Raw genomic sequence first — 20,078 nt, forward strand, 5'->3', positions numbered from 1 at the left:
GCTGTATTTGTTTTATCTCTTTAGGCCTTTTTCCTTTTTTATCATATGACAGTAACACACTTCCTGTCTTAGGGTGGCTCGACTCTGGATGATGGAGCAATGGAGACACCTTTACACCGCAGGATTGTCAATCTGGGGAGAGGATAGTGTTAGCTGCACTAGCAGATTTAGTTATACTTTAGATATTCTTGAGTAGAAAACTGAAGCTGAACTCCAGCTCTTGCTTTATATTTAGTTTCTTTTAGGATAAAGGTTTTACATAAATAAATAAATAAAGGCTGACCATTGCAAGCACCCCTGTCAGTGGTAAGTAGTTTGTTTCAACCAGCTACCTGGCACTTTTCCTGGCCAGCTTGGTCTGTTAAAAAATAACAGACTTTCTGGCCGGGTCAACAGGGGAACGTAAAAAAAAAAAGTATCGCTGGGCTCTAGCCATAAAGGACACAGGCTTTTCCACTGCCACGGGAGCTAATTTTGAAAGTGAAATAGCAGTAAGAAATAAGGGGCCTTTTCACACTGATGCGCTTTTGATGCGTTCCTATTGGCTTACATTTGTAAGTCAATGAAGTATGCAGGACCTTTCAAAGCACAGCACACCTGCAGGGTGAACAGTTACATAGGGTGTAATGGGGAATAGTTTTCATTCACTTTTGTTGCCCTGGAAAAATGCAGCAAAAGCGCACCAGTGTGAAATGGACCTCACTTTTTCCCTGCATACTGAAATTATATAAAGTATTTCCCCTGAGACTTATATTGGGTTTTAATCAGTAATAAAATGTAAATGGTTTTTTTTGTTCTCCGTTATTCAGGGCGAAGATCTTTTTAATATTAAAGTTGAAGTAAAAGAGGAAGCAGAAGAGATCTATGAGAAGGGTGATGGGTCATTTAAGGTGGAGGAAATCCCTCCAGAGACCAGCACAGGTGAGCAGTAAACACTAAAGTCAGAAAAGCTACTTTGACGCCAATCGCTCTGCATCTCTTGGGTGTGAATGCAGTCTCAATCTAAAAAAGAGTCCTCAATCTAGAAAAGAATCTGGACTTAAGTTATAAAAGGGACAAGTTTTTAGGGCTCACTGAGTTCCTTCCTCAGGCACTTTAATGTTGTCACAGTTTACAACTGATTTATTACTGTCAAAAGTGGACAAACCCACCTCTTGTGTTAGCATGGGCTTATTTTAAAGCGTCTTTTAGTCCTTTGAAAAGTCCAGTGCTTGCAGCTGACCAGGTCATCTAATCAATCATGAGGGGCGAACGCCACCCCCTATTGCTGCCACTGTATTAGAGAGCCTTCTAATTATTTGAAGGGTTCAGAAACCAGTCAGCTGACCACCTCATGTGATAATTCCTAAGGGGTGAACATCATTTCCATTGCTGCCACAGATTTAGAGGGCTTTTAAGTTCTGTTAGGGTTCCAGGAACAGTTAAGTGGACCAGGTCGTCTGATCATTCTTAAGGGGCGAATATCACTCCCATTGCTGCCACAGATTTAGAGAGCTTTAGAGAAGGTTCCAGGAATAGGTAAATGGACAAGGTCATCTGATCATTCCTAAAGCATGAACATCACCCCCATTGCCGCCACAAATTTAAACAGCCTTAAAATTCTCTCAGGGTTCCAGGAACAGGTACATAGACCAGGACATCTGATCATTCCTAAGGGGCTAACATCACTCCCATTGCTGCCACAGATTTAGCGAGCTTTAGAAAAAGTTCCAGGAAAAGGTAAGTGGACCAGGTCATCTGGTCATTCGTAAGGGGCGAACATCACTCCCATTGCTGCCTCAGATTTAGAGACACTTAGAGAAGGTTCCAGAAAAAGGTAATTTGACCAGGTCATCTGATTGTTCATAAGGGGTGAATATCACTCCCATTGCTGCCACAGATGTAGAGAGCCTTAGAGAAGATTCCAGAAAAAGGTAGGTGGGCCAAGTCATCTGTTCTTTCGTAAGGGGCGAACATCACTCCCATTGCAGTCACAGATGTAGATAGCCTTAGAGAAGGTTCCAAAAAAAGGTAAGTGGACCAGGTCATCCGATCATTCCTAAGGTGTGAGCATCACTCCCATTGCTAGACAAGAAAGGGCTCAAGACAAGCATGGGCTCTAAATAGCCCGTGGCTGCATGCACACCCACTACGCCTGGCTGCCAGCCTGGTCCATGGCTGCATTAATTGTAGATAGGAAATGGAAGTAGCGGCACTCCAAGGTGGATGAGAATAAAAATATGTCTTTATTTCAAATCCAGTTAAAAATACAGTAAAAACACACGCTTCCAGGACAGCCAGTTAATGTGCTTTACATGTCAGTGCTTATTCATTATCAGTAATGAAAAAGCACTGACGTGTGAAACTCGTTTACTGGCTTTCCTGGGAGCGTGTGTTTTTCCTGTTTTTGTAACTGGATGTGCAAAAAAGACATATTTTTATTCTCATCTACCTTGGCCACCACTTCCAATTCCTATCTATTATTCACATTGCTGCCACAGATTTAGAGTAGTTTCCGGGAACAGGTACGTTGACCAGGTCATCCGATCAGTTTTAAGGGGTTAGCGTCACCCCCATTGCTTCCATCAGATGTCAGGTATACCATTTCCTACAGCTGTAAACAGTGATCTATGACAATCTGCTCCCATTACCAACAGGATCGGGAAATAATAGACCGAATTTCAATGGTGATGCTCATAGCTTTGAATAGGACTTTGGAAGGCACCAGTGGCCTTTTAGACAACAGATCATATCTTAACAAAAATTAATAAAAAGCATCACCACCGTCAATTCATGAGTGCAAACTTTTGGAAAAAGTTGGTTTTCATTGTTACCAGCAGTGGGGGTTAAGGGGGGGGGGACAAAAAGCTAGAATGGAAACTTTAGAAGGGCCATACAATGAAGGGAAAAAAACTCAAAACGTTTTTTGTTTTTCGGAGCAGCATAATAATTCTCACAGAATGTTGTGTATGCTCCAAATTCCAAAATCAGACCCCATAGGAGCAGTTGTCTCTTGTGCACATCTCTGTGATTTGTAATTGTATTACATTTTATTTAAAGTGTTAGTAAACCGAGGAGCCTGCATTCACTATATCTGGTCTCCCACAGTACACAGAACATGGAAATGCAATTATTTTAGTAAATATAAACTGCTAAATACCTTTTCTCATCAGCAGTATATAGCAATCTTGTGACTTATGAGTGTCTGGTTAAAGCTTTTAGGAAGAGTTTTCATTCCCTCATGATTATCCTATGAGAAGGCAGGACCCCTGACCCTCTGTCTGGACAGTGCTGATTGGCCCTGTGCTGATCACATGCACTCTCCCAAGAAAAAGAAAACAAGCAATACACACCAAACTGAGCATGTGCAGCCTATCTCCTGGCCTCTGTTCTATCAGGAATATATTGGAGTCAATGACATGATCAGAGAAGACAGGATCAAACAGCCTTTTTACACAATGCAGAGGATAAACCCCTTAGGTTCCACAGTGAGTATAACCAGCATGCTTTACTGCATATACAGACCTATTTTTACTTTGTGGGTTTAGTAACAAATAAATAAAAAAATAGTTTAAATTGTTTGTATTGGCATGACCCAAATTTACTAAAGGCTGTAGCAACATGCAGTACTTATTTCCTTTCAGATGGACATTACATGAGGAATAACTGGGAGAAACGACCCATTATCTCTCCAGAGGGTGAATTGGAAGATGACGGCGCATTTGATTCTTCAGAAGAAAACCCCATCACCCCAAATTTCCATCCAGTTATCCACAATGCCGAACTGTCATCCGATCCCTCCACATCCGGGAGAAGTTTTCCAGATCACTCCCCTCCCGCCACCCACCATGCCCTTCACAGGGGCCTGTTTAAAAGGAGAGCAACGCAAATGGGGAAAAGCAGCACTCGTGCGGGAACAAGCTGCCGAAAGCGCGCTCTAGTTTCTGCAGCTCTTAGCAGTGAAGATGATGAAGATGAGGCTGGTCCACCGAAAAAGTTAGGTGGTGGCTTGAGGAACATCAGATTTTCCCATGAGGAGAACTGTATCCTCGTCCACACAGTGATAGAGAACTGGATGAGTCTGTATGGGGCCCAGTCTCAGAAAATATCGTTTGCTCAAAAAAAGTACCTGTGGCAGACCGTGGTTTCGGCAGTTAATGCAGTCAGCCATTATGGCAGGACTGTGCACCATTGCAAGAAACGCCTGTCAGATATCAAAAGGTAGGTTCTAATTTCAACAACTTCTTCTTTTTATAGCTGACTGTGTTCCTATTGGGGTTTACATTGGTTTGTTGGTTTCCATTGGTTTACAAGGTGTACCTTTACTTCCTGTCTTGTTACTTGGGTAGGAATTGTAGAAAAATCTCCCCCGTGGGCACACAGACACAATTGATCTGCCAGGGGTTCTACCTCTTCTAAATCCTTTCCAAGGTTGAACAAAAACAGTTTGGCCCACTTTTTTAATTTAACATTGTGTTTTATAATTCCAGGTACCTTAGGACTAAACTCGCCGCTCATAAAAAATACCCCCGGGGCACGGGGGGAAGTACCCCCATGGATCTTAAACTAACAGAATACGAGGAAGAGCTGCTTTTGGTCGTTGGCGAGGAGGTCATGACGGGGCTGGAGGGTGCCCACTTGAGCACCGACAGAGTCGGTAAGCTCCAAAAGGAGCGTCACAGTCATTTCTACACCAGGACTGCCATATGGAGGACCTACGTTGCCTCCAGCTTCCTGAGGACTACAAGCTAATGATTGCCAGTATGGTGTTTACCATTGACAGCTTTTTGTTATGCATGTTCAATAGGTGCAGATGAATACCCGTTGATCCTGCTAGAAATCTTGTAACTTCCTGTGTTGCCTCTTATCAGATAGCAGTGCTCCCAGTTCTTTCTGTGGACTACAAAACCCCAACTCACTAATGGAGATGAGAAGCAGGGGTGGTGCATAGTGATCGACCGATATCGGTTTGTCGTTGCCGATACCGATATTTTGGCCAATGCATATCGGTATCAGCCGATATTGGCCGATATTTTTATACATTTTTTTTTTTTGACAGATAATCTTGTGGAGGGATCTGGGGGTCTAAAAGACCCCAAACCTCTCCTCTGCACTTAAAAGCATTCAAAACCCCAAGTTTGGCTGTTTTGAATGCTGTCATTTTTTTTAATCTGGCGCCAGACAGTACCCGGAAGTGATGTCACTCACGACATCACTTCCGGGTTTTGCATGGAGACCCGATCAGAGCCGAATGCGGCTTTGATCGGGCCTTCGGCGGCCATGCAGGCTGGTTGCCCGGGTCTCCCGGTGGGACTGGAGACCCGGGCGAGCCGTGGAAGGTGGCGGGAGGGTGGGTCGTCCCCTCCCGCTCCTTGTAATGACAGCAGAGCGGCTTCTCATTTGCATCGGTTGTCATTACAAGACAGCCAACCGTCGGCTATGGACGCCGATACAGGGGTGATGCCTCTAGCTGCAGGCATCACTCACTTTCCCGAAATATCGGCAATATCGATCACCTTGGTGGCCGATTCCGATATATCGGGGAAAGTGCATATCGGCCCTCGATATATTGGCTTTGTTGATAATCGGTCGATCCCTAGTGGTGCACTGTAATTCTAACACACTTCAAGTCCTAGAGTGACAGTGGTTCCCTTCCATACATACAGTCCAGTGACAATGTTGTCATCCTAGGACCGGAAGTGTGTTACTGGCAGGATCACTGGGTATAAAAAAAAAAAGGGTAAAAAAAACTAAACAAAAAATAAATGAATGCAACCACCACATCCTAGGTTTGGGAAGCTGCAGTATATTACATTTTTGTTCTCAGGTTTTGATACACTTTAATAGATTTACGCCATTTTGTAGCTGATGTCTGATGTATTGTTAGTTGAAACAGTTTATTGTGCATGCCAGGCCAAAAATTGTTGTACTCATTTTGAATAGAGTATGGAAGGATTTGAACTCCTGTCAGGTTTTTTTCTGCTATCTGGGGCTCCTTTAAAGAAATTGACTCTCACTTCCTGTCCTGCTGACAACTGTTTATCCATATAAGTAAGTGAAGGTTTTCAACAGGTACACACAGAAATAAAAATCTGACAGGGGTCCTAGCCATCAGGAGAAAAGAAATCCCAATTTCTGCATGCCAAACAAACCCAGAAATCTTATAGATAGAAGCAGCCTCAGCCTAGCTCCTTCCAGGCCAAGCTCTCCAACGCGTTTCACCCCACCACCTTTCTGACTAAGCCCCGGGGCTGAGCGAAATGCGTCAAAGAGGTGGCCTGGACAGAGCTAGGCAGAGGCTGCGTCTACTCTCATGATTACCGGGTTTGTTTTTTTGGAATGCAGGGATCTGGATTTCTTTCCTCCTGTTGAATACACAGAGCCAGGATAAGCTTTTCACACCGAGCCAGCACCTGCACTCGGAGTCCACCGAATTTGTATATAGGAACCTGAGTGCAATCCAAGCTTCTTTTTTCAGATTCACAGGGGTCCTAACCATCTTTTAAGAAAAAGCATTTTTATTTCTGTCAGTGTTATTGTTGGAGACTTTCCCTCACTTCCTGATCAGTAAAATGCTTTCAGCAGGAAAGGAAGTCCTTCCTGTCCAATAAAGTGCTTTCAGCAGGAAGGGAAGTAATTCCTGTCCAATAAAGAGCTTTCAGCAGGAAAGGAAGTAATTCCTGTCCAATAAAGTGCTTTCAGCAGGAAAGGAAGTCCTTCCAGTCCAAAAAAGTGATTTTAGCAGTAAATGAAGTCCTTCCTGTCTAATAAAATGCTTTCTACAGCAAAGGAAGTACTTCCTGTACAAAAAAGTGCTTTCAGCAGGAAAGGAAGTCCTTCCTGTCCAATAAAACGCTTTCAGCAGAAAAGGAAGTCCTTCCTGTCCAATAAAACGCTTTCAGCAGAAAAGGAAGTCCTTCCTGTCTAATAAATGCTTTCAGCAGCAAAGGAAGTCCTTACTGTACAAAAAAGTGCTTTCAACAGGAAAGGAAGTCCTTCCTGTCCAATAAAACGCTTTCATCAGGAAAGGAAGTCCTTCCTGTCCAAATAAATTCTTTCAGCAGTAAAGGAAGTCCTTCCTGTCTAGTAAAATGCTTTCAGCAGGAAAGAAAGTATTTTCTGTCCAATAAAATGCTTTTAGCAGCAAAAGAAGTCCTTCCTAACTAATAAAACGCTTTCAGCAGGAAAGGAAGTCCTTCCTGTCCAATAAAATGCTTTCAGCAGGAAAGGAAGACCTTTCTGTCCAATAAAATGCTTTCAGCAGCAAAGGAAGTCATTCCTGACCAATAAAACGCTTTCAGCAGGAAAGGAAGACCTTTCTGTCCAATAAAATGCTTTTAGCAGGAAAGGAAGTCCTTCCTGTCCAATAAAGTGCCTTCAGCAGCAAAGGAAGTCCTTCCTGTTCAATAAAATGGTTTTAACAGGAAAGGAAGTCCTTCTTGCCAAATAAAACGCTTTCAGCAGGACAGGAAGTCCTTCCTGTCCAATAAAGTGCTTTCAGCAGGAAAGGAAATAATTCCTGTCCAATTAACTGCCTTCAGCAAGAAACTAAGTCCTTCCTATCCGATTAAATGCTTTCAGCAGGAAAGGATGTCCTTCCTGTCCAATAAAGTGATTTCAGCAGGAAAAGAAGTAATTCCTGTCCAATAAAGAGATTTCAGCAGGAAAAGAAGTAATTCCTGTACATTTAAGTGCTTTCAGCAAGAAAGGAAGTCCTTCCTGTCCAATAAAATGCTTTCAGCAGGAAAGGAAGTCCTTCCTGTCCAATAAAACGCTTTCTGAAGGAAAGGAAGTCCTTCCTGTCCAATAAAGTGATTTCAGCAGGAAAAGAAGTAATTCCTGTACATTTAAGTGCTTTCAGCAAGAAAGGAAGTCCTTCCTGTCCAATAAAATGCTTTCAGCAGGAAAGGAAGTGAGAGAAATCCCTTTAACCCAGATAGCAGTAAAAAGGGTACTACCTTCCCAACACACCAGGGTTGCCAACCATCAGTAAATTTACAGACCGTTTGTAAAAATCAGTGATTTTTTTAGAACTGTAATTATCAGGAGCTGATCATTTGTCATGCTGTGTTGACTTTTTAGGTATAAACCAGGCAAATGACTTGTTATGGGTATTGTCAGTGTTTCCATATTGCATTTATACTGTTTAAATATCGGTTGTCTTAGATTGAAAAATGACAAAACTCATGTTAGAAACTATCAGTAAAAAAATGTGCTTGTCAGTAAATTTTCCATGTTTTGTTAGTAAAAAATGCCACCGGAGGTTGGCAACACTGCCACACTCTGTCCAAAATTTTATGTGGATATTTAAATGTTCCTGTTCTTTTCCGCAGAGGAGTCAGAATACATTGGGTCACCCGAACAGCTGTCTCCGGCCCCCAGCCTCCCAGAGGAAGAGGAATCCAGGAAAGATGACCTGTCTGAGACTCCAGTTGTGTATCCAGATGGTACGGATTGGTCTATGTTTGTAGGCTTTAGCCTTTAAACTTCAGTTTTGCTAACTAAGACAATCCCTTGTACGCTCCTCTATCTACTTGGCGACTGCAATACATATATCAGAGCAGCTCATTAACGGCTGTATAGTTTTCAGAAGCCCACCCGCCACTTACCGGTGTTTCTCGGGCTTAGCGTTTTCACTGGCGCGCCCGAGAAACGATCCAACGATGTGGCTGGCTGGTCACAGAGGCGGACCGAGACCAGATCATCTCTGTTTGCCTCTTTGGCCTTGGAGGACCGTAGTGACGTCATGACGTCACTTCTGGTCTAGGGCAGAAGTAAACTATTTTTTTTTAAATCAGAATTTTTTTTTTTGCTTTTGTTATTAAAGTGGTTGTAAAGTCAGAAGATTTTTTTATCCTAATGCATGCTATGCATTAAGCTAAAAAACCTTCTGTGTGCAGCAGCCCCCCCCCCCCCCCCCAATAGTTACCTGAGCTCCAACTCGGTCCAGCGATGTGAACAAGGACACTCCCTCGGCTGGGGCGGGGCCAAACTGAATGGACACACAGAGGTGCGGCTCGTCTTGAGTGCCCCCATAGCAAGCTACTTGCTGTGGGGGCACTTGACAGGAGAGAGAGGCCAAGAGAGCCGAAAGGGGACCCAAGAAGAGGAGGAATCCGGGCTGCTCTGTGCAAAACCAACTTCACAGAGCAGGTAAGTATAACATTCTTGTTATTTTTAAAGAAAAAAAAAAGGAGACTTTACAATCACTTTATTGCATTTTATGCATTAGGATAAAAAAACCTTCTGTGTGCAGCAGCCCCCCTCATACTTACCTGAGCCCTATCTCATTCCAGCAATGTTGCACAAGAGCCTCAGCTGTTAGGGGTTTCTCCCTCATTGGCTGAGATAGCAGCAAGCATCATTGGCTCCCACTGTTGTCAATCAAAGTCAGTAAGCCAATGAGGAGAGAGAGATGGCAGGGCCGAGCCGCGGTTCCATGTCTGAATGGACACAAAAAGCAGCGGCTCCATAGTAAGATGCTTGCCATGGGAGCATTTGGCAGGAGGGAGGGGCAAGGAGCGCTGGCATGGGACCCGAGAAAAGGAGGATCTGGGCTGCTCTGTGCAAAACCACTGTACAGAGGAGGTAAGTATAACATGTATGTTATATTTAAACAAAAAAAAAAAAACAAAAAAAACAGGACTTTAATATTACTTCAAAGGTAAAGGAGAGATTTGGGATCATTTTGACCCCAGATCTCTCCATAAAGAGGACCTGTCATCCTTATTTCTATTACAAGGAATGATTACATTCCTTGTAATAGGAATAAAAGTGCTAAAAAAAATAAAATAAATTAAAGGGACAGTTTAAAAAAAAGAAAATAAATAAGGAAAAAAAATGAAAAGCACCCCCATCGCGCCATGCTCACGCGCACAAGCAAACGCATTCGTAAGTTGCGTACGCATATGTAAATGGTGTTCGCTCCACACATGTGAGGTATCGCTGCATACGTTAGAGAGAGAGCAATAATCCTAGCATTAGACCTCCTCTGTAACTCTAAACTGGTAACCTGTGAAAACTTTTAAAAAGTCACCCATGGAGATTTTTAAGTACTGTAGTTTGTCGCCATTCTACGAGCGTGTGTAATTTTAAATTGTGACATGCTAGGTATCTATTTACTTGGCCTAAGATCATCTTTCATATTGCTACAAAAAAATGGGGGTATATATTGTGTTTTGGGTTTTTTTTTTTAATCAAAGTGTATTTTTTGCAAAACAAATTACGTTTAAAAACCGCTGCGCAAATACCATGTGACATAAAAAATGGATTGCCATTTTATTCCCTAGGATCTCTGCTAAAAAAATATATAATGTTTGGGGATTATAAGTAATTTTCTAGAAAAAAATACTGATTTAAACAAAGCAAAAAGTGCCAGTGGATATAAACACATGGATTTTAGTATTATTGACAACATGATCAGTCATATTGCTACAGTGATTCAAAAAAAAAAAAACAAACTCATCTTTAGGGCCCTTTCACACGGGCTGGGCTGTTCCATCAGGTCCGCCTGTCAGTTGTTCAGATGGACCTGATCGGACACTACATTGTCCTCTATGGAGCAGCGTATATGCCAGCGCACACAAGTCCGCTGACACCCGCTGTCATCCGATCCAATCCTGTCCACCAAAAACAGCCAGATGGTGGTCCTATTTTCCATCCGTCTGGTGGATTTTATTGGATCGGATGGAAAAGGACGGGTGGTCCGTTTCCACCTGATTTCTCCATAGAGGAGAGCGGGACTGTGTCCGTGTCTGCTCTGTATTAGTGGAGCGGACACAGACCTGTCATCCACCTGCTGAGTGGGGATTAGCAGATCAATCCCCCTGCTGAGCAAGCGAACTCCGTTAAGCAGAGGTGCGCCTTTAAAAGGGGTCTATGACTTTTTGGAAGATTGAGATTGAAACTCCCAGTGCAGTAAATCGAAGGATATTGCTATAGTTGCTGGTTTTCATTTCTGTCAATTTGACCTGAAGCTCCTTGAAGACTTCTAGGAGAGACAGTGGGACAATTACAAGAACAGGGGAATAAGGATTTCGGGAAACCCAATCTAAAAACTGCCTTTTTCAATGGTTGCCAGGTGGAGAATTTTGATTTGCCCTAAGAGTTATAGACAAAAACACAGCTGGCTGCAAATTATAATGGATAAGTCATTTTTAACAACTTTGAATTACACCATAGTTTTATAAATTTTAGTTTTTAGCAAAACTGCTAGGGAAAATATTTTTTCTAATCTAATTCCTGCTGAACCGACTGAGATTCGACCGTCTATGGCCAGCTTTAGCCTAAACACCACCCTGATTACATACACAATTAGGTAAAATATGAAATAAAATTGAATAAGGAACCAAGTTATCAACATGTGAATATTGTTTAATTTTAATTACAGAGGAAAATACAAGGGAGAGTCACCAGGTGAAAGGAGGTCAGATGCCACCGGTGCGGAGAAAAAATGGTAGGTTGCCTGTCTATGGTATAAAATATATATTTATAGCCTCAATGGGGAAGATTTACTAAAACTGGTGCACACAGAATCTGGTGCAACTGTGCACAAACAAGGTCCATAAAGACATGGATGAGCGAGTTTGGGGTGGAGGAACTTGACTGGCCTGACCTCAACCCGATAGAACACCTTTGGGATGAATTAGAGCAGAGACTGCAAGCCAGGCCTTTTCTCCAACATCAGTGCCTGACCTCACAAATGTTCTTCTGGAAGAATGGTCAAACATTCCCATAGACACACTCCTAAACCTTGTGGACAGCCTTCCTAGAAGAGTTGAAGCTGTTATAGCTGCAAAGGGTGGGCCAACTCAATATTGAACCCTACAGACTTAAGCCTCGTACACACGCAACTAATTTCCGCCGACCGGTCGTCCGTCTTTTGTCCAGAGTGGTGTCTGTTGGTTGGAATGTGCTCTAGACTGAACACAAATTTTCCCGCACGACAGAATTCTACTTCAGAAGTGATGTCATGTGTTGGATTGCTTTCTATGTGTTCTTTCATCTCTGAGCATGCCTAGTCTTGCTCATAAGATTTTTCCACATTGAAATCTGTACTAATGAGACAAAAATCGGACGTGTTTTGACAGTCGACAAAAATTATATAGCCTGCACACCAGGATTTTTTCGGCCGAAAAGTCGGAGTCGGTTGTCGGAAGCACCATACTAACAAGCCGAATATCGGCAGATCGGTCGTCGGACGAAATTTCCCGGCCGAATTTCTACTCGTGTGTACGGGGCTTAAGACTGGGATGCCATAAAACTTCATGTGCATGTAAAGGCAGGTGTCCCAATACTTTTGGTAATATAGTGTATATTTGTATTTCCTCAATACAGATGGGTCTAGAGAAGATACGATGACAATCAATATGCTTCCTGTGGACAGCACACCAAGCACCGATACCCAGCTGACTTCCACCAACCACAAAGAATCTCAGAACACTGCTACTTCTCCACAGCTTCTATCTACCAATCAGATGACAACTTCTGGTACTTATGAGGATAGCATTGTTTCTACTTTATCTGATGTGGTCTCCAAAGTTGAGCGCCTGAATGCGCAGAGCAGAAAAGAAATAAACAGAAGCCACAGACTTTTAAATAACATCCATACAGATCTTTTGCTCTTGAAAGAAGAACTTAAAGTGCACAGAGAGCAACAGACAGCGCAGTCAGAAAAGATGATAAAACTGCTTGAGGAAAGCAACGCTCTGAAAAAGATAAAACTGCAACTTATGCGGGAAAAAATCGATCTCATGCGAGGACAGGTTCCTTCTACTTCCAGCACAACATTGGAAACTCCTGCTCCTTCTCCTGTCAAGGAGTCCACACCACTATCACTGCCAACGCAAATGTCCAAAAACTTACCTGAGTCCAATACTTCTCTGGAAGGATCTCGGTCTACTAGAGAGATGCAGTTCCCGACTTACCAAAGCCAACCCATCTCCTGAAGGAGCACTTTCTACCAGAGGGATGTAGCACTGACCAGAGTCCAGCCCATATTTTGAAGGACCACTTTCTACTAGCACTGACCAGAGCCCAACCCATCTCTTGAAGGAGCACTTTCTACCAGAGGGATATAGCACTGACCAGAGCCCAACCCATCTCTTGAAGGAGCACTTTCAACCAGAGGGATATAGCACTGACCAGAGCCCAACCCATCTCTTGAAGGAGCACTTTGTACCAAAGGGTTGTAGCAATAACCAGAGCCCAACTTTTCTCATGAAGGAGCACTTTGTACCAGAGGGATGTAGCACTGACCAGTGCCCAACCCATCTCTTGAAGGAGAACTTTGTACCAGAGGGATGTAGCACTGACCAGAGCCCAACCCATCTCTCGAAGGAGAACTTTGTACCAGAGGAATGTAGCACTGACCAGAGCACAACCCATCTCCTGAAGAAGCACTTTCTACCAGAGGGATGTAGCACTGACCAGAGCCCAACCCATCTCTTGAAGGAGCACTTTCTACCAGAGGGATGTAGCACTGACCAGAGCCCAACCCATCTCTCGAAGGAGAACTTTGTACCAGAGGAATGTAGCACTGACCAGAGCCCAACCCATCTCTTGAAGAAGCACTTTCTACCAGAGGGATGTAGCACTGACCAGAGCCCAACCCATCTCTTGAAGGAGCACTTTCTACCAGAGGGATGTAGCACTGACCAGAGCCCAACCCATCTCTCGAAGGAGAACTTTGTACCAGAGGAATGTAGCACTGACCAGAGCCCAACCCATCTTTTAAAGGAGCACTTTCTACCAGAGGGATGTAGCACTGACCAGAGCCCAACCCATATTTTGAAGGAGCCCTTTCTACCAGAGGGATGTAGCACAGACTAGAGCCCAACCCATCTTTTAAATGAGCACTTTCTACCAGAGGGATGTAGCACTGACCAGAGCCCAACCCATCTTTTGAAGGAAAGCTGCCTATTAGAGGGATGCAGCACTGACTTGCAGAAGTCCTATCCATCGTAAGAAGCAATGCGGTTTACCAGAGGGATGGGAGCACTGACTTAACAGAGACCAATCCATCTTCTGAAGCAGCACACTCAACCAGAGGACTGCAGCACTTACTGGAGTCTAACCTATCTTTTAAACCAGTGCTCTCTACCAGAGGCATTCAGTCTTGAGAACCTCAAAAAAGGGAGAAAGGAGTCTTTAATATACTGGTTTAAAAAAATGGAGCTAGACTTACTGGTAATTCTGTTTTCAGAAGTCTTCAAGAACAACACATAAGAGATATAGGTTCCTCCTAACAGTTACAGGAAACACATTGCCAAGAACATTTGATCTACTTGAACACCAGGCCTATTCTGACACTTCTTGAAAAAATCTGTATTTTTTTTTTAATAGAAATTTACTTAAAACCTCCAAACAGTATATATTTTTAAAAGCCTTGTCCCTAGTGAATAAAATGGGGGGTGTTCCAATTGTTTATGTCACACATTATTTGCGCAGCAGTTTTTCTAACCTATTTTTTTGGAAAAATTATAATTTATTGAATTAAAAAAATAAAAACACAATATACTGTATACCCCATTTTTTTTTGTCAATTATGAAAGATGTTGTTACACCAAGTAAATAGATGCCAAACATGTCATGCTTAAAAATTGTGCACGCCCGTGGAATGGTGACAAACTACGTACATTATATTATCAATAGGCAACGCTTTAAAAGCCTTTATGGGTTATCACTTTAGATTTAGACAGGAGGTCTAGTGCTAGAATTATTGCTGTCGATCTGAAGTTCGCGGCAACACCTCATACATGTGGTGCGATCACGGTTTATGTACCAACGAGGAAATGACGTATGCGTTCGCCTTTGAGCTTGAGCATGGGGTAATGGGGGCACTTTGAATTTTTTTTTCATTTTATTTATTTATGTTTTTTTTTTTTTTTTTACACTACCTTTTACATTTTTTAAATCACTTTTATTGTTATCACAAGAAATGTAAACTCCCCTTGTGATAGCAATAGGTAGTGACAGCTCCTCTCTACTGAGACAACTGGGGTCTTTTAGACCCCAGTTCTCTCCGCTACCCTTAAAAGCTTCAGATTATATCACAATCAGTATGATCTGATGCTTTTTCAAATCAACAATGGTTTCTTTTACGACAATCAAAACCAAAAGTGACTAAATACTCGTCGCTTCCGGCTTCTTAAAAGGGGTACACAATATAAAAACATCAGGTGAACCATTGTTCGATTTTCCCTGTTGTTTCACAACAAATCGGAACCGATGAAAGAAAATTTGTACGTAAATTGTTACACGACAAAGGCTTGATTATTGTTTCTGATCATGGGCAGTCTTTTCATTTCTGATTTTTCTCATGCGAAAACAGTACACATTAAGCGAAAATCATTAGTTCTGTTCCTGTACCAGAAAAATTGTCTCTTCGGTAAGGTATTTTTGTTCAGAAGGTCAGAATCTGGTGTAGAAAGTTGTGTACACACTAGGGATCGACCGATTATCGGGAAGGCCGATATGCACTTTCCCCGATATATCGGAACCAGCCACCAAGGTGGCCGATATTACCGATATTTCCGAAAGCGCTGTACGGGAGTGATGCCTGCAGCTAGAGGCATCACCCCGGTACCGCCATCCATAGCCGACGGTCAGCTGTTTTGTAACGACAACCGATGCGCTGAGAAGCCGCTCGGCTGTCATTACAAGGATTGTAATGATTTTCTTATAATGTGTACAAGCCTTTAGACAACAGAAATAATTGGGGCTGTTCCGGTCACGAAATCAAACTCAATGGTCAGCCAGCGGAATTGCTGACTGCAGTCTCAGGTTACCCTGTGGGAGCAACAAATATCACCAGTATTCCATGTTTCTCCAGAATGGGACCAAGGCCAGTCCATGGATGAAATAAGTCATCTCCCAGCACTGGCTATTGCCAGATAATGAAAAGAGAGTGGGCTGAGTACAGTAGCCTTTCTGCCCATGAAAAGGAAAGGACTTGGGTGCAAACATGAATGAGGTAGGTGGAAGACTGCAGATGAGAGAACTGAACTGAGCCTGCCTCCACCAGGTTCCAAGTGGTGCACCTCCTCCAGAAACAAAGCAAAATAACAGACCAGTTTTGAAGATGGACTTCATTTTAAAATGTTTTTGGTGATGCATTTCCTGTTTCTGATGGGAGGAGCCTATATCTCTAATGCGCTGTCCTGTAAGATAACATCTTACTCTATTAAATAGGTTTTTTTTAGTTTAATTTTAAAGGTTCTTTCAAACCTAAGATAAAAAAGTTATTTTTATAAAGCTCCTTGTGACATTTTTACATATAAATATTAAAAATAGAGTTGTCTGTGTTTATTCATTTAAATCCCCTAATGTTCTTTTTTTGTAAGTTTTGGGTAGCATGTGGAAGTATTAGAACCTTTGTCTAGGGCTACTCGGGTAGCCATTGGAGAGATTTTCCCTTACTTCCTGGGGACTGAGATGGTAAGTGAGCAAAATACTGCAAAAATACTGCTGTCAACAGGGGAACTGGATACTGGCAAACTACAAAACTGTAGGATAGCCCAGGATGACTTCTCCTCTTCCCAGCCTGCCTTCGTTTTTTGGTAGTCCTAGGCAGGGCTTTTTTTCTTGGAGAATAGGTGCAGGACCCCCCCCCCCTTCCGAGTCACCCCTTGTCTCCACCCACTACCCACCTCTGAGCATTGTCCCTTGGTTCCACCCCCTACCCACCACCCACGCACAACAAAATACCTCACCCGGCAACAAAAGATCCACCCCAGCAACATTAGACCCCCTCCAGTAGCAACAACTGCTCTCCCAGCAACCAGTATCAATAGATAAGCCAACAATAGACCTCTACCTCAACAGGAGATCCCTACCAACAACATAAGATCCCCCCCACCAGCAACAATAGATCCCCCAGCAGCAAAACAATAGACCCTCACACAATACCAGATCCCTACCAGTGACAATAGATCCGCAAGCAGCCAGCATCAAGAGACCCTCCAACACACCCCGCACCACTTGCTATTATATACATTCAGTGCTGGAGGTGTCGGAACTGCGTTCCACCGCGTTCCTGCTGAAAAAAAGCCTAGGAGGATGGACAAATATTTTTTTAGCTCTGTTGAGAGAGGTCTAACTTGTGTTGCTAACCTTTTTTTTCTTCGAATCAGTCAAGATTCATCACTACATCACTGCTTTTGCTGGTCTCCACAAAGCAGCTATTTGGATCGCCCCTTCCTAAGCCCCACTTTGGAGTGCTGTACCCCATACCCCGCTGAACTGGACCTGCAGGGCTAGCCTAGAATGTGACCTTCAGAGACTGTGCTCTGGATTGTGGTGCTTTATAGACGTGTGTACTGATGTCTAGAGCCCCGGCATACCTGCAGGCATGACTCTGTCTCTAAGGATTCACTTGCTGAGTAAGGCCATTTGGGCTGAAGCACTGGGAGCTACCTTGCTATTGCTTCATTGGGAACCTTTTAAATTTCCCACCAACACTGGTTCTAAAACAGTATTAACAATGAGGTATTAAATGCTGCTATTCCCACTACACCCACTATTAGCGCTTTTCCACTGCATGGAACCGAACGGTACGGCTCGCTTTTTTGCTTTTCCACTGCTGGTACCGCATAGTACGGTGTAGGAACGGTTCGGTACGGTACGGCGGCGCTTTTCCACTGCATGGAACTGAACGGTACGGCTCTGAAAAACAGTACCACCTCGACTGTGGTTCCAAGCGTACCGTACCGGTACTAAATTCCACAACCCCTCCCATGCAGCCTGATTGGTCCTCACTACAAGGCAGTGATTGGTCAATAATCATCACTGTCATTGTTTATGCGGCAGTAGAGGCGGTGCAACCACAGAGTAATCCTGCCCACTACTTATCAGTACTATAAACAGTGGAAAAGCAAACCATACCGTACCGTACCGAACCGTTCCAACACCATACCATGCGGTACCAGCAGTGGAAAAGCAAACCAGGCAAAGCAGGGCCGAGTAGAGCCGAGCCGGTACTTGCAGTGGAAAAGTGCCATATTTAAGGTATTCCATGATGCAGACCCCTTAGAGTTCTGGGTCCCACCTAAGATTGTGTTAGGAATGTAACTCTTTGAGAGATAATTTGTTAAACCTTGGTCTATACCTACTGTGGATCTGCCAAGAAAAACTAGACAGATGGTGTGCTTACCTTTTAAAGATCCTACTGACCAGCAGTTAGAATCCCTCTTTAAATCCCAGTTCCATCTGGCCGGTTCTTCCCTCTGTTTTGTGTTGTTTTTGACCTTCTCTACCAAACTAGCAAAATAGTTTAAAAGCAGTTCTTTGTCCTGTGTTAAAAAAAAAAAAAAAAAAAAAAGTAGAAGTCAGCAGCTAAAAATACTGTAGCTGCTAACTTTTAATAAAAAGACACACATCTGTTAAGGGGTCCAGCGCCACGCTCACCAGAATCGGTTCTTCATCAGTCTATGGGGGGGGGGGGGGAGACTTTCAGTGGATTGATGAGACGATCCAACCAGAAGTAGGGGGTAGGTACCTGTCAAAACCAGGTACCTGCTGCCCCCCAAAAATAGTGGCAACAAAAGAGGAGGGTGGGAGGAAGGGACATAGCGGAACTTTTCCTTTAGGGTGAAGTTCCGCTTTAAAGCCCTCAAAAATGATCTCTCCACTGCTGGAGTAGACCCCCTCTTTATTGAACACAGGGAGCAGATATTTAGAATCCTATGCTTCAGTTGTGAAATCCGGTTTTAAACTTGGGTCCCATGTGGGTCTATCGTGCTTATACATGTGCAGAGCGCTCTAGTTACAAAGTTCTGGTATGCGAATACCTCTTCCAAAGAGCATCTGACTGAGGAATGTTGTCTCTTTGTCCTACATGTGATACTGTGATCAGAAATGGCACAGGAGACCACAGCATACTCTTGTCTTAGAGGTCCAGGAAGAGATCAGTTAAAATCCATTTTTCTTTTTCTTCTGCAGTAAGTGCCCCCAGATGCACAGGGCTTGATTATCAGACAACCCATAAGTCAATGTCAGAGAACAGCTAAGCTAAACCCTCTGACAAACCTTGTGCATGAATGTGGACCTCCATTTCTTTAAATGGGGGTTGATTGCAAACCCTTCCAGCCCTTAGACTCTTTGGCATCCAGTTGCAGCTGGAATCTCTTTAAGCTGCTTCTCCCTATTGCACCTCTCAGGGCCCCTTTTCGCCAGAGCCCCCCTCCCCCAACTCACTGGGCCAACCAGATTCAGCTATGACTGTTCCCCACTTGGGAAAGAACCTGGATCCTCAGTGTCACCTGTGCACACCTGTAACTTTTTGCAACATTGTCTCCTGTGTTCAGGCTATTCATTCTTCTTGGCATCCGTGGTGACACTCACTGGAACTCCTGTGAAGAGATTTAGCTACATATATCCTTATGGTTAGCACCTTCCCGAAGTGCCTAAACCCTAAAAGATCTGGGCAGCCCAGGTTACATTGGGTTCCAGTGTTGGTGACTGTTGGACATCAACAAGATTTTCCAGCTTAAGTGCTTGCTATGTGGGTCCACAGCTGATGTACCCTCAGGTCCCTCATCTTTAGATGGGGTTATCTCCTTCTTCTCCCTCACTGGAGCTTTGGAAGCCTGTACTGCTAGGTCGGTCTCCTCCTCCCCTTTTTTTCCATTGCATTTTTCAGGTTTCTTCTCTGTTGTAGATCTGTTTTCTGAGCAGTCCAGTGGATCTGTTTCTCTAGGCTAGATAGACCTAGTACAATTCTTCGGCCTTTTCAGGTAGCTTTAATAGTTTGTTTTCCCAGTATCCAGTGGAATTTACTTACTATTATTATTCACCATTCCCCCATCCCCCCAGGCTACTGTCTGACTGGTTCTGGCCCTGGGTAGGTTACCTTGACTGAAATCTGTTGGACACCCTGTAAGTGCAACTGTGCCTTCACCAACAGGAAGTGGAATGTCCCTTAAAGCGGAGTTCCGGGCACAAAATCGACTTTTTTTTTTTTTGTGCCCATCCGCTTGGTCTCCTTCACCTGAAAAGGAATTGGATAGTTAGGCATTTTTTTTTTCACTCACCTTGTAATTGTAGATTGAAAATACTCACCTATTCTGTACTTCCTCCCTCTGTGCCGCGGCTCCGCCGTC

The 20,078-nt window shown here is 43.5% G+C and overlaps 3 protein-coding genes across 3 annotated transcripts in view; all 3 read left to right on the top strand.

The window, feature by feature from the left end:
• Window positions 1-20,078, top strand: part of LOC309564355 (uncharacterized protein) — a gene marked incomplete at its 3' end in the record, with an annotated part of 715,072 nt that overhangs the window by 157,355 nt on the left and 537,639 nt on the right.
• LOC309563353 (uncharacterized protein) overlaps window positions 1-20,078 on the top strand; it is a gene marked incomplete at its 3' end in the record, with an annotated part of 522,832 nt that overhangs the window by 3,111 nt on the left and 499,643 nt on the right.
• On the top strand, window positions 812-14,281 carry LOC309562711 (uncharacterized protein). The gene is made up of 6 exons (XM_082266997.1): window positions 812-921; window positions 3,624-4,200; window positions 4,470-4,636; window positions 8,313-8,426; window positions 11,369-11,434; window positions 12,316-14,281. The coding sequence occupies exons 2-6, from the start codon at window positions 3,635-3,637 to the stop codon at window positions 12,924-12,926; spliced, it is 1,524 nt and encodes a 507-aa protein (XP_082123123.1). The 5' UTR covers window positions 812-921; window positions 3,624-3,634; the 3' UTR covers window positions 12,927-14,281.

This window comes from Pelophylax lessonae, assembly GCF_965119305.1.
Source record: "Pelophylax lessonae genome assembly, chromosome: 9".
Taxonomy (NCBI): domain Eukaryota; kingdom Metazoa; phylum Chordata; class Amphibia; order Anura; family Ranidae; genus Pelophylax; species Pelophylax lessonae.

Excerpts from the sequence above, each read along its gene's own strand:
- LOC309562711 (XM_082266997.1), top strand. The coding sequence starts at position 3,635 with ATGAGGAATAACTGGGAGAAACGACCCATTATCTCTCCAGAGGGTGAA. Across the intron at positions 8,427-11,368 it reads TCCAGTTGTGTATCCAGATG|AGGAAAATACAAGGGAGAGT; the intron begins GTACGGATTGGT and ends TTTTAATTACAG. Across the intron at positions 11,435-12,315 it reads ACCGGTGCGGAGAAAAAATG|ATGGGTCTAGAGAAGATACG; the intron begins GTAGGTTGCCTG and ends TCCTCAATACAG.